Raw genomic sequence first — 15,422 nt, 5'->3', positions numbered from 1 at the left:
AGGACTTCATCTTTTTTTCGTTTTTTTTTTAAGCAAACAAAAGTGTTAAATGCCGATCAAGGATGTGATCCAGAGTGAAAGAAGCTTTACGTTATTTTTTCTTTGTTTACTCTTTGCATTTGCTACCTCTCCCTCTGAACAAATGTATAATATAGCGTCCCCAGCATGTGCCTGCTCACCGGCAAGTGTTGCAATAGAAACAATATACAGTAACAGAGCTGCAGCTGCTGTTGTGGAGATAACAGATTGTTCCTTTAAAATGTTATAAAGTTAACTATCTATAGACTGGACTATGATTAAATCATAATGATACATTAAAATAAATACATGCGCATACCATAAAAAGCAGCGTGTGCACTGCAAACCCTCAAAACAAACTGAGTGCAAGTTAAAGTTTGTAATGGAATGTAGAATGAACAAGATTGATATATGTTTGAGTGAGGTGTTCCTCTTGCTTTTGCATTATGCCTGCAAGTTTTGGTTTATGGTGCAGAGCACAAAATGGGATTGTGGTCAAAGGCTGCAAATGTGTTAAATGGTTACAACCTTTGCCGGTAGAAAAAAATATGTACTCACCTCAGTGAATGTAATGCTTAAGAAGCAAATCAGAAGATTGGCAAATATAATAATTACATAAGAAGTGCTAGATGGTGAATGAAGATGTAGAAAATGACAGTCTAACGTAGGATTGCCACCTTCCTTCGTGGCTAAAACTGCCTTCCTTCGTGGCTAAAACTGGAGTAAAGCCACACCCCTCATCACCAGTAACCCCACCCATCCCATCCGTTCTCCCGCCCACATTACGCCCATTTTGTGATGTCACGATGACACCTATTGGCAGGGAATGCCTTTTTTCATTCCTGCTGCCTGCTTTCAGCTGATTTACTATGCTTTTCTGTAAAAAAAAAAAAAAAAAAAAAAAAAAAAAAAAAAAAAAAGCATAGTAAATCAGCCGATTTACAAACTCTGATAGTCTGTTTCCGTTTTGAAACAGAATAACGGAGTATGTACAGTGTTTTCTGGACTACCGGAGAATCAGTTTGATTTCCGGATAGTCCAGAAAAAAAACGGAGGGGTGGCAACCCTAGTCTAAGGCTTGGAATCAGACAGGAACACAAACCAAACCTTGGCTCACACAGGGAACTAAAAGAGATCGGAACTGTGGATTTAAAGGATGTTTAAAAGTAAAATGACACTGTGGGCAGGAATGTAAATCATGTGGTTAAAGTGGGTGTTACTTTGATTAACTTCAATTCGTCCCAAATTTTAAATGCTGGGATTGTCCCATTAAAAATACACTAATCACCACCAGATAACACAGAGTCACCTCAGCTATTCCAACACAGAAATATCTATTACCCTTCTACACCTCAACAAACACAAAACTATTTGCATTGCTGCCATATACTCCCCCAGGCTACAACAATTCCATTCTCTAAAACATCCTTCAATGGTTTTCTACTAATATGAACAAAGACATTATATTCACATCCCCAATTATAATGAACTTTTTTGCTAGCTCCCTTACCCTCTCTGTATTAACCTATTCAATTTCATTCACGTAATCACCTCACCCACTAGAACAAACACAGGAACAGGCACTCACGCTACTAAACTGAAGCATCACCATCTCACCCTCAAACAACTCTCTCCCCCAAAAAACATTAGTGACTAATTCCACACATTTATCACAAGACAAACTAATCCCACTCCCAAACATACAGTACTAAAAAAGTATGTAGACTTTTATCTTTTAACAAAAACATATTGACAAACTACCTCTTCCCAATACAACTGAAATACTCTATATTAAAAAACAAAATACTACTAAAAGACACTATTTCAATAACACATTTCTTATCATAAATGAGCTAGCTTCCATAATAACAAAAAGAACCAAAAACAAAGAAATTAATCAGCTCATGCTAAATAGAGACAAAGCACGTAACGCATGGAATAAAGACAGACCACAAAAGTGGCAAATTTTTAGATAACTTGGAAATCTATGTAAAAAGGTCAAACTACACAAAATTGCATTCTTTCACTAATTTCAAGGCATTCACCACCACAACCCAAACAAATCTGGACAACCACATACCTCTCCTTAACCCAGTCAAACCACCACTGCAACTTATACCGCAAATGGCAAAGACCCCATAGCCACCCAATTCAACACACTTCAATCAATCTTGTCCTCTCTCTACTAGAATCTAATCTACCCTCCCATCTCTCTATCCACACCAACAATACTCACAATAATCCTCTCTTTTCTTTCCATCCAATACCTACTTCAGCTATCAAAAATTACCTTCAAAAACTGAAAATAACTGCACCAGCTGTTGAAAAACTCTTACCCAGCACACCTTAAATTAGGTGCCGAAGTCCTTGCTTACCCCATCTCAGCACTCCTAAATAGATGCCCACTATCTGGAAAAAAATCACATCATATATAACTTCATAAAGGTGGATCTGGCACAGACCTCCCCAACTACCACCCCATTGCAATTCTCTTCCCTCTGTCCAAAATCTTAGAAAGATGTATATGCTCCCAACTCCTAAACAACCTCATAAGCAACAAACTACTCTTCCCCGCACAACATGGCTTTTGACAAAACTACAGTACAACAGCAGCTCTGCTTAGTTTCTCAAAAACCATAAACAACATACAATGGTAACCTAATATCCTCCCTGTTCCTAGTTCTGTCAAAGGCATTTGACAAAGTATCCCACCAACTCCTAATCAATGAACTATCTTCCCTATCACTATCTCATTTAGTTCTTACTTGGTTCAGTAGCTATTACTCCAGCAGAAAACTATGTACAATGGAATCATAAGCTATCCCCCTTCCTCCCTGTTTCAGTCAGTATACCACATGGATCAATTCTAAGCCCAGTACTTTTCAATATTATCACACACAATCTGCACAAAGCCAGCAAAGCTGCCAACTTAGTACAATATACTGATAATGCCACCATCATCTGTTCAGCCTCAACCCTTATACTACTTCATCAAATAACTCAAGATTCCTTCACTTCCATAAAATCATGGCTAAATGCTCATCAGCTAATCTTAAATACCAAAAAAAAACCCCAAATTAATGCTTTTCACACCCAGATCACTTTAAACAACCTGTATATCCCTTAAATATTATCTCTACAAACACCACCACCACAGAAACTGTAACAAATACCAAACTATTAGGAGTCATAATAGATAATAACCTGAAGTATGACTTGCATACTACCCAGGCCATCAACAAAACTCACCAAAACTGGGCTTGCTCTACCAAAACAAACCCTACCTCACAGACCCCTCAAGAAAATCCTTAGCATCATGCTGTTTTCTTCCCTCCCTTCTCTATGCATCACCCATGTGAACCAACATTCAAGCCACCCTACTAAACTAGAAGCATACTTAATAGCAAAATTTGCAGCTAATGCATCCTACCATAAACTCCGCTGCTTAACACTAAAGAAGCTAAACTGGCTAGAACTACCTGAAGACTTTACATTCATTCAAACTGAGCACAACACAATACAAACCACACAGGTCTTTACAAAACATTCTGAAGCACTACTTCCCATCACATTGCGGTCACACAGGTTATCGGAGCCTAATGAACTTCTAAATCCTGTAATACAGATGGCGACTCCTACACTCGTCCTTGTCACCAGACAGTGAAAATACCTGTTTATCCCAATAAAACAGGACAGCCATGTATCTAGCTTGGCAAGCAGCGAAACAGAACGCTACTTAAATCACTTGTCCCCTCACAACCAGCAATGTCCAACAACAGTTGAAAATGACTCCCAACACAAACCAACTGTTAAAACTGATTTAATCCAAGAAATGTTAAGCGCTTTCACCCACTAATCGTGAGCTTCATCAGAACAATCAAACAACTGATGGCAAGCATTTAAATATACATAATTGGTGCCAAAAATTATCTCGGCTCCTTAAAGCTACAAACTTCATATAAAATATCTAACGTCACGGACCTAAAATGAAAAGTTCCTATAATTAATATATAAAAAAACATGTTCCATATCATACACATAGTTTGTCTTAAAATTTAATTATTACAAAAATGATGTTGTGCACTAGATTTCATAAAATGCATCAACATGCTATTTCTAATAATGGTTTAACAGAAATGTACTCATTTAATCCTGGTGGTGTCATAGCATCCGTTAATAACTGCCACCAGACCACTTTATATGCTAATACATTTTTAATATTGCCACCTGTTGGATTGTTTGACATAGTTTCTAAAATAGGAAATTTAAAATGATGGTTGTCACCGTGGCTGTCTATATGTTTATATAGTGCATTTTTTTAAATATTTTGTTCTTATACTATCTATATATATATATATATATATATATATATATATATATACACACATATATATATATATATATATATATATATATATATATATATATATATATATATATATATATATATGAGAGTAAATTCTTTTTCTAAAATTTCTCTCAGTTTTTCCTATGTAAAATGATGGACATACCATACATTTCGCTAAATATATCAACATTTTGGTATTACAATTGCCCTGTTTAAATTTAATTTTTGTCCTGTTGATATTTTTCAGTGTCATTTCTGTCTCTTCATTAATAGCAAAACACTGATGGCATGCGCCACATTTCGAAGTGTGTGTGGACCTCCCCGTCTGTCTTACTTTCCGACCCTTTTCTAACAGTTTTTTCAAATTACTTCCCATCTTATAAATAAATGTTGGTTTAGGTCCTAAAATATCTAGCTTTTCCTGATCGGTCAATAGTATATGCCAATTTCTAATCAGAATTTCTTTAATCTGATTGATGTAAGGGCTGTATTCTAAAATGCATGCTCTACTATATATTTTATTATTAGTTCCTTCCTTTCTCATCGCATTACTAGCTATTTCAATATTTTGTTTCATTCCTAAAAGTGGGACATACTTCTTCCCCATTCACTTATGACATATGTGTTTACTTCTCTCATCATATCCAAGTCATATCCTCTTTCACCAAATAGTTTAGAAATGTAACTAACTTCATCTATCATATCTATATAGTTAGATGTCATTCTCAGTGCTCCAATGCATTGCCCCTTAAGTATTTTGTTTTAACTTCCTAGGATGGTTGCTATTCACATCAACATAAGAGTTAGAAAATGTAGCTTTTCTATGTATTTCTGACTTAAAGCTATTTCCTTCTTTTGTAATAAGTGTCCAAGTACGCTACCCCTGTAGTGTTGCTTTCTGAAGTGAACTTTAAGTAATCACTACTCCTATTAAGGTACTCCAAAAAATGTTAACAGAAGACTGGTCTCCTTCCCACAATATATATCATCCAGGAAACGCGAGTAATATTTTATATTGTCAAAATACTCGCTTTTAAAAATATTCTCCTCTTCCCAATCCAGCATTACAAGGTTTGCATATATGGGGGCGCAAGCTGCCCCCATAGCTACTCCATTAGTCTGCCTGAACACTTCACCTTCATAATATATAAAGTTGTGTTCCAGTACTATTGACAAATTCTGTAATCAGACTAATTCTATCCCAGTCTAAATTGCTGTGCTTCTGAATACTATTTGTAAAAGCCTCCATTCCTTGTGTCATAGGGATGCACGTGAATAGATCAATTACATCTATGGAAGTAAATAACAGGTCCTTGTTTCCCATATCTACAGGGAAATTCTTTAAAAATTCCCAGGAATCTTTGTCCAGATGTTAGATGTTTAACCTTCCCATAGATAGGTTTAAGCATAGAGTCCACTGCTACTCCTAAAGGGAAAGTTTTGGATTTACTGCCAGAAATTATTGGCCTAAATGGTGGAATGGATGCATTTTTATGAACTTTTGGAATACCTACTATGGTCGCCATAAATGGATGTTCTACCCTTAAATAATTATATAATTCCTCTGTTATCCTTCTATCCAAAAGAAACTCTTCAATATGTAGATCTATTCTTCTATAAGAAATGTTAACCTCATTCATAGAAGTAACTTCATAATTTCCTGACCCATGTAGTATATTCATGCATTTTTGTACTATATTCCAAGGCATCATAGATCACAATACCGCCACCCTAGTCAGGTTTCATAACTCTTATGTTGCTATTTGTTCTGAGTTCCTCCAAAATCCCAGCTTCTTCCTTTGTTAAATTATGTTTGAATTTTCTTCTGGTAATTCTATTATTAAACTGGTATAACTCCCTTGTAACCAGTCTATCATACATCTGAACATTAGAGTTCATTATAAGCATGAAACAACTTTTCTTTTTTAAAACTTTACGGTTTGTCACATTACTGTTATTTCTATCTTTAAACATTAATGCTAAATTTAAATTCCTTATGTATTGTTTAAACTCACTTAAACAATCCACAACACGAAAGCGTGTGGTGGGTATGAATTTCAATCCCTTGGACAGCAAACTGAAATGTACTGTGTCCAAACCAATCTGAGTGTAATTAAAAATTTTAAAATTTCTATAGCTATAAATAGCACCTTCCTGTATAATTTGAGTTTCATCATCTATGACATGAGCATACTTATTAACTGTACTTCCTGTTAGTTCATTTACCACTTCTTTGGGGGTTGAGTGTCTTTCCTCTTCCACATTTCCCCCTTTGTCCACTTGGGATAATTCCCCGTCTTGTATACCTGACAAAAATTTCTCTTCTCTGGGGGTAATGTATTATGTGGGAATTCCCTGGTGTAATTTGTATCTATATCGTCCATCCACTGTTCCCTCCCCCAATAGTACACTCTACCTTTTTTGTATTGTTCAGTGTCTCTACATATTTTTTTACTTTTTCTGTCAAAAGCCTTTTTTGTTCTATATTCTGCTAACTCAAGTTGTTTAAAATACAACTTTTCCCAATTTTCAAACATTAAATCCTTTAATATGATTTCATTCATATGTTCTACTTTGCTAATAATTTTACATAACTTTTCATCATTGTATTTAATTAACAGTTTCATATATTGCATACCAAATGCATCAAATAACTTGTTAAATTCACATTACACTTTGTTGGTTAAATCAATTCCCATTGGTATTTTATGGAATCATAAACCCAATGGTACTATATTCAAAGTAATGCAGTGTGATAAATATGCATTGTCAAGCTTTATAGCATTTATAGCATTCAGCTTTTTACCAAACAGGTAAATCATATCTTTTAGTGTCCCTTTATACTTGTTGGAATTAAATTTCTCTTTAGATTGATCTTCGCTATTGTTGTCAAAAACACAATGCGTACCAAAAAAATCTTTCAAAACAAAGTCTTTCTTACTTTAACTTTCATGCACATTCAAATGCTTAGTTTGTTCTTTGTTAGAATTGATAAACACAGTACCTTTATCACTATTGCCAAGGGCATTGGCTTGTGCATAAGTCCATATTTGTTGACTGTGTTTAGGCTTCGTACCTGTTCTCCTAGCTTCTTCAGTAAGATTACCAAATGAAAAGTCAAACGTAAAATCAGTAACTGCTAATCTGCTGTTGGCATGTTCCAAATTTTATGGAAAAACTGGCAAATTAATACCTTCCTGGTGCCAAGACCTTGGTATCTGTCCATTAGTTATCTCCGGTGAGGAGGTAACTATAACAGCGTCTTGTTTTGGAGATAACATCTTGTCCATTTGCACATTGACCGATCCAGGTCCATGCTTAAAGTTATTCATAATACTATTACTTAGGGTGTTGTTGTGACCGGCTGCCCATTGGCAGTGTCACTATCTAACAACTCTCCTTTGGAAAATCCTAAAGTGTTGAACAAGCTAAGGAGCTTACTGACCTCACCTCTCAGCGATGTAACTTCCGACCTGAGTTCCAAAATTTCATTCCTCTCTGTTGAGGAGAGACTGCCCCGAAAGAGTCGTGAGTGGAATATAGTACAAAAATGCATGATATACTACATGGGTCAGGAAATTATGAAGTTACTTCTATGAATGAGGTTAACATTTCTTATAGAAGAATAGATCTACATATTGAAGAGTTTTTCTTTTGGATAGAAGGATAACAGAGGAATTATATAATTATTTAAGGGTAGAACATCCATTTATGGCGACCATAGTAGGGATTCCAAAAGTTCATAAAAATGCATCCAATCCACCATTTAGGCCAATAATTTCTGGCAGTAAATCCAAAACTTTCCCTTTAGGAGTAGCAGTGGATTCTATGCTTAAACCTATCTATGGGAAGGTTAAACATCTGGTCAAAGATTCCTGGGAATTTTTAAAGAATTTCCCTGTAGATATGGGAAACAAGGACCTGTTATTTACTTCCATAGATGTAAATGATCTATTCACGTGCATCCCTATGACACAAGGAATGGAGGCTTTTACAAACAGTATTCAGAAGCACAGCAATTTAGACTGGGACAGAATTAGTCTGATTACAGAATTTATGTCAACAGTACTGGAACACAACTTTATATATTATGAAGGTGAAGTGTTCAGGCAGACTAATGGAGTAGCTATGGGGGCAGCTTGCGCCCCCATATATGCAAACCTTGTAATGTGCTGGATTGGGAAGAGGAGAATATTTTTAAAAGGGAGTATTTTGACAATATAAATTACTACTCGCGTTTCCTGGATGATATATATATATTGTGGGAAGCAGACCAGTCTTCTTTTAACATTTTTTTGGAATACCTTAATAGGAGTAGTGATTACTTAAAGTTTACTTCAGAAAGCAACACTACAGGGGTAGCGTACTTGGACACTCTTATTACAAAAGAAGGAAATAGCTTTAAGTCAAAAATACATAGAAAAGCTACATTTTCTAACTCTTATGTTGATTTCAATAGCAACCATCCTAGGAAGTTAAAACAAAATATTTATAAGGGGCAATGCATTAGAGCACTGAGAATGACATCTAACTATATAGATATGATAGATGAAGTTAGTTACATTTCTAAACTATTTGGTGAAAGAGGATATGACTTGGATATGATGAGAGAAGTAAACACATATGGATGATGAGAGAAGTAAACACATGTCATAAGTGAATGGGGGAAGAAGTATGTCCCACTTTTAGGAATGAAACAAAATATTGAAATAGCTAGTAATGCGATGAGAAAGGAAGGAACTAATAATAAAATAAATAGTAGAGCATGCATTTTAGAATACAGCCCTTACATCAATCAGATTAAAGAAATTCTGATTAGAAATTGGCATACTATTGACTGATCAGGAAAAGCTAGATATTTTAGGACCTAAACCAACATTTATTTATAAGATGGGAAGTAATGTGAAAAAACTGTTAGAAAAGGGTCAGAAAGTAAGTAAGACAGGGAGGTCCACACACCCTTCGAAATGTGGCGCATGCCATCAGTGTTTTGCTATTAATGAAGAGACAGAAATTACACTGAAAAATATCAACAGGACAAAAATTAAATTTAAACAGGACAATTGCAATACCAAAATGTTGATATATTTAGCGAAATGTATGGTATGTCCATCATTTTACATAGGAAAAACTGAGAGAAATTTAGGAAAAGAATTTAATCTCATATATATAGTATAAGAAAAAAAGATTTAAAAAATGCACTATATAAACATATAGACAGCCAGGGAGACGACCATAATTTTAAATTTGCTATTTTGGAAACTATGTCAAACAATCCAACAGGTGGCAATATTAAAAATGTATTAGCATATAAGGAGGTCTGGTGGCAGTTATTAACGGTTGCTATGACATCACCAGGATTAAATGAGTACATTTCTGTTAAACCATTATTAGAAATAGCATGTTGATGCAATTTATGAAATCTAGTGCACAACATCATTTTTGTAATAATTAAATTTTACGACAAACTATGTGTATGATATGGAACATGCTTTTTTATACTTTAATTAGTTATAGGAACTTTTCATTTTAGGTCAATGACGTTAGATGTTTTATATGAAGTTTGTAGCTTTAAGGAGCAGAGATAATTTTTGGCGCCAATTGTGTATATTTAAATCCTTGCTATGAGTTGTTTGACTGTTCTGATGAAGCTCATGATTACTGGGTGAAAGCGCTTAACATATCTTGGATTAAACCAGTTTTAACAGTTGGTTTGTGTTGGGAGTCATTTTCAACTGTTGTTGGACATTGCTGGTTGTGAGGGGACAAGCGATTTCAGTAGCGTTCTGTTTCGCTGCTTGCAATTTACATTTATACTGAATGCTTTTTTCAGCTGTTGTTGCATGTATCCAGCTTTAAGCACAACCTAAAGAGCAACAAAACTCCTGTTCTTGTTTACACCCTAACTCTCTCTCTCAGATCTCAAGAATATGGCCAACCCCAAACACTCCAACTCACCTATCTTATCCTTGTAAATTAAAATAAATCCTATCGACATTTATAACTATGTACTGCTTTTCATCACTCCTATGTAAATGACATTTTAATATTGTTGTATACTTAAATGCAGCCAGTTTATTACTGTGTAACACTCCTACAAAAATCAAATTGTATTAACCTCTGTCTTGATTGTATTACCCATTGCATGATTCTAAAACCCCATTTTTACTGTTAAACAAATTTTTTTCTCTGTAATTTTTTTTCTAATTTTTGTAACATTAATGGAGCTTTTCTCCCTGGAGCTAGACTGAAAATGGGTCTGAGTGCCCAGTTGGACCATCCCAATAAATAAATAAATGAGCTAAAGTCATACTGCAACATTAGCTGATTTTCAACCAAAGAAACACCTGGCACTAAAGATCCACATGGCTGATGTAATGTGACAGGTTACACTTTTAAATGCACTGCATCTTTCTTGAATCAAAGTGCTTTGCACAAACACTACAAAACATTACAGAATAGCAGAAGAATTCAAAAGAATGCAAGACGAGTAAAAACATTTCTTCTCTAAAGCAAAACAGACTGGATGAAACCATATACTACCAATTAAAAAGTTGTTAGTTTGTAACTTCAGGGCCCAGTATCTCTAGCCTCAGGGAGCAAGAAGGCATTATATAAGCAGATTCAAAACTGCTCCTACAGGTAAAAAAGGATTAACAGGATATATACATATGTACAGATAAAGCTCCTGAAACAATGCCAGCCCAAATATGATAAAAAAGAAAGAAAAAACACATTAATATGGCTTGCATTATTCTTTTCTATTAATAGGTGCCTAGGTAGTAAGTAATAATTTAATAAAAACATTTAAAAATGCTGTTTAAAGAAATCAACTCTTAGTATATTTTAACAGAACAGGAAAACTAATCCTTGTCTGGGGATTATCCCCCCACCTTGTATTCCTGCTACTGGACAGTTAGGTACCTCATTTACCCGAACAGCAGTTATTCCCTTCAACTAGGAAGCCATCATGAAGGTGATTTTAAGCATACAAACATCCAATCTAGTACAAACCATGAAATAGATAAGGGTCAATTTTTCTTTACTGTTAAGCTATTAATACAGTACTAAATTTATGGTTTGTACTGCACTGGAAGTGTTTTTTTTAATCTGTATGTTGAATTTTCTAGGTGGAGGACAAAAAGTGCTCTTGAAGGAAATCATGTACTTAACTGGCCAGAGACTGCTTGTTTATCCAGCTGCAGTGACAACTGCAAAGAATGTGGGACATTCCTAGGTTCCTTTCCTGCTGAGTTGTTAATACAATACCAGACTCATGATTTGTTTTACTACATGTTAACCAGTGGAAATGGAAAAACCAAATTCCAAGTAGAGGCGCACATTTTTTCCTTGGTGAAAGAAAGCATGTAGGAATTTTTTGCCCTACTCACTTAACATGAGGGGCACTGCCAAGCCTTCTAATATAATCAGGCTCACTAGCCAATTTTCCTAAATGTCATGATCTGCTGTGAGGAAAAACATTAAATATTGATTAGGCCTTTGAAATGAGGACTACTAGTTGCAGGAATAAACAGAACAAAATATGAATATGGTAAAGTATTTTCATTTATGAATGATCTGGCACACTATGTCAAGAAGCATTATAATAAAAAAACTATCCAATGTCTTGGCTATTCACTCTCATATATGGATACGATCTGTTGTCTTCCTAAGCCAACGCACATCATATTTTTTCTGGTTTAAATACTTACCTCATTTCCATTGGGACAGCATAGCCAAAGGAGTTGGCTTCCTTAACTGTAAATGGAGAGCCACAACACAGCATCTCAGAATTAACGCTACCTGCAAAATCAGAGCATAAGTTAAAATAACTATGTGCACCTTGGAAAACAAAACTTCTTTCCTTCCACCTTTGCATTTTACAAATCTATAGTTTAATAGTGCAAAACCTGTACCATATTTCAGACAACAGGACTACTTTCGTAAACCTACTTTATAATCTTGTAAGAACAGACTGATACAGTCATGTGGGCTATCCTGAAAAAAATGACTCAGAGCAGATCATAGCAAAGACAGTTAATAGAAATTACACAAAAAAATAAGAATTCCAATTTTATTTGTAGCATGTGCTTGAACACACACAGTGAAAAAAAAATTACAAAACTTACCAAAGTATAAAATATTTTTTCTGTATGTATGGAAGCACAAGTTTCCATAAGAATCTGCAATGTACATACATATTTATCTATACAGACATAGATCTGTATGCATGTATATATACCCACACACACATAAACATATATATATATATATATATATATATATATATATATATATATATATACAGACATACATACACACACACATATATATTTATGTCTGTGTATGTACACGTGCAGGTCTAATTCAAATCAGCAAAAGCTGCCATCATCAAAACCCATTTCATGGAGACAAGTTTGCCAAACATGCACTTAAATGAAAAATGACATTGAATTCCGGAACAAACACACTTTCCAGATATATTTAACCAACCTGCCACATAAAAATAGTACAATAAGCCAACTACAACTGTCTGATCATGTACATGTAACCCAACATAATATATTAGCTAAGTGTCAGCATGGCTTCAAGCCATTTCCATAGTACCACCACAGCCCTCCTTTCATTCACTATCAATAAAAACCGTAACAAAAAATTCCTCTCATCTGCACTCTTTATTGATCTGTCAAAAGACTTTGACATGGTCAACCACCCGCTACTCCTAAAAACTCTTGAATCCCTTGCTCTTGACACCAAGGCTGTTTCACTGGTTTAAGTACTACCTTAACAATAGGCAACAAGCAGTCCTTTGGGAGAATAAACTATCTTCCCACCTGCCAGTCTCCCCTGGAGTACCTCAGGGCTCCATTCTCGGTCCACTTCTATCCTCAGTATTCATCAATGACCTTTACTTCGTAATCCCTCAAGCTACTTGCATACAATATGCAGATGATTCCACGCTCATATGTTCTGCCAACTCCACATCTGAACTACAATCCCAAACTCAGACAGTATTCAACTCAGTTGAGGCATGGCTCCTAAAACGTTGCCTCCTCTTGAATGCCAAAAAAAACAAGCTCTTACTCTTTACACCTAACAGTAAGTCCCCCCTATCACTTTCTCTATCAAATCAAATAATGGCACCATTATAACCCCAGACTCTACCACCAAACTATTAGGAGTCTTAATTGACAATAAACTTACATTTGGCAATCGTATAAATAACACTATAAAATTCGTAAATAGAAAATTGGGCTCCCTATATAGAATAAAACCCTTCTTAGCACCAACAGCCAGAACTACTATTGCCCACTCCCATTTAATCTCCAATCTTCTTTATGCTTCCCCCATATAAACTAACCTAAAGAAAAATAATCTCACTAAACTAACTCCTATAATAATATTGCCAGGTTTGCCACTGGGAACCCATTTAGAACTCACCACTGTCTGAACTTAAAGCAGCTTGACTGGCTTGAACTAAAAAACATTCTGATACTTCCCAACTTACCATTGTTCATAGGATATTCTACCAACTTAAGAACACACCAATACTCTCAAACCTTATTACCCACTATGTAAACCTTAATTCCTTACGCTCTTCCACTAAACTACTGGCTAGCATTACCAAGTCTAATAACTTGGCAGGTGACTCCTTGTTTTCTAATACCAGTGGAAAAAATTGGAACATGTTGCCATCAGATCTAACTGCACTTCCCTCCTTCCAACTCCTTAAGCAAAGGCTGAAGCAACATCTTAAAACACTGGTTATGCCCTTCCTGTTACCCTGACTAATTGTCTGCATTCCATGCCATCTTTCTCTGTCCTCCCTCCCCCTCTACTTTTTAAATATTACTTACCACTGAGTAGCGGAAACTATTTTAAACTATTTCCTGAAAAGAGGACATGAAATAACTGTGAACAAATTATAAACAACCTCTCATACCTTATTGTAGGAGTATCTTATTCCTTTCAAAGTTTCCATATTTCTTAATTAGCTTATTTTACTGAAGCTAAGGCTCTCTAATTATTTTTAACTAATGTATTTCTTTATATTTGTATAAATATTTCTCTTTGAATATGGTATCTTCTTAGATAGTATGACTTTGGAACTACTGTTCTCTCATGTACTGTTTGTCTTACATTTTCATTTTTTTCTCTTATAATTGTACATTATAAACATTTAAATGTTACTGTGGAGCTTTTTTCCCCGGGCCTCTGCTGAAAATGGAAATATATCCAGTTGGACTAGCCGGGTTAACAAATGTAACAATAAAAAAAAAAAAAAAAAAAAAAAAAAAAACTAAAATAAAACATTAATACACACTTCACCGCACTCTATGTATACTAGTAAATCTTCACGTAACTCTACATGTTCTTAGAGAGAACTCCCCACCCACCCAGAAATTAAATACACCAACTTGCAGATCACACTACTGAGAAAAAAAAGGCATACTTATAGCTATGTTACTGGTGCTGCAACTAACTATACGCAAGTACCCTCAATTTGATGTTCCGAGATTCAATGTTGTCAGTTTTCGATTATGTGCATGTCCAACAAACTCATCTCAATGAAACAGGTTTCAATGATGTCAGCTTTCACTGATTTGAAGTAGACCCATATACATACATACATATATATATATATATATATATATATATATATATATATATATATATACATACACATACACACACACACACGCACACTATTTATTTTACATTTGTTTACCTGGAAGTTTTGAATGGACGCAGGTCCTTTTAGAGCGTATGCCCAAAGAGAAAAGCTCCACATCATGCACATGATAAATAGAGATACAAGTTTCAACAATAGTAAACAACATTAAAGGTTGTTGCCTTTAATACAATGACAAGATACTGATTATCAACAGTATATACAGCAAATATTGCAAGTTAAGACGGTTTCTTGCCAGTTATAACATTAGTAACATAGTTGTCAGACAAGATTTGGAAGTATGTAAAGACAACTAGCAAATTCCGACTGTGGTTAGTAGTGACGGTAGTATAGTTTATAGGTTTATATGTACACAACAAACAC

The 15,422-nt window shown here is 35.0% G+C and overlaps 1 protein-coding gene across 1 annotated transcript in view; it reads right to left on the bottom strand.

The window, feature by feature from the left end:
* Positions 1-15,422, bottom strand: part of TDRD10 (tudor domain containing 10) — a 1,185,287-nt gene that overhangs the window by 302,041 nt on the left and 867,824 nt on the right. The window contains exon 9 of the mRNA XM_044079377.1: positions 12,079-12,169. Coding sequence (XP_043935312.1) covers positions 12,079-12,169 — 91 coding nt within the window. The remainder of the gene's footprint in view (positions 1-12,078; positions 12,170-15,422) is intronic.

The sequence above is a fragment of the Protopterus annectens genome, chromosome 8.part0 (genome assembly GCF_019279795.1).
Source record: "Protopterus annectens isolate FY-2018-M chromosome 8.part0, PAN1.0, whole genome shotgun sequence".
Taxonomy (NCBI): Eukaryota; Metazoa; Chordata; order Ceratodontiformes; family Protopteridae; genus Protopterus; species Protopterus annectens.
Note: the sequence above shows the minus strand (reverse complement) of the source record. Positions and strands in the feature narration are given on the sequence as shown.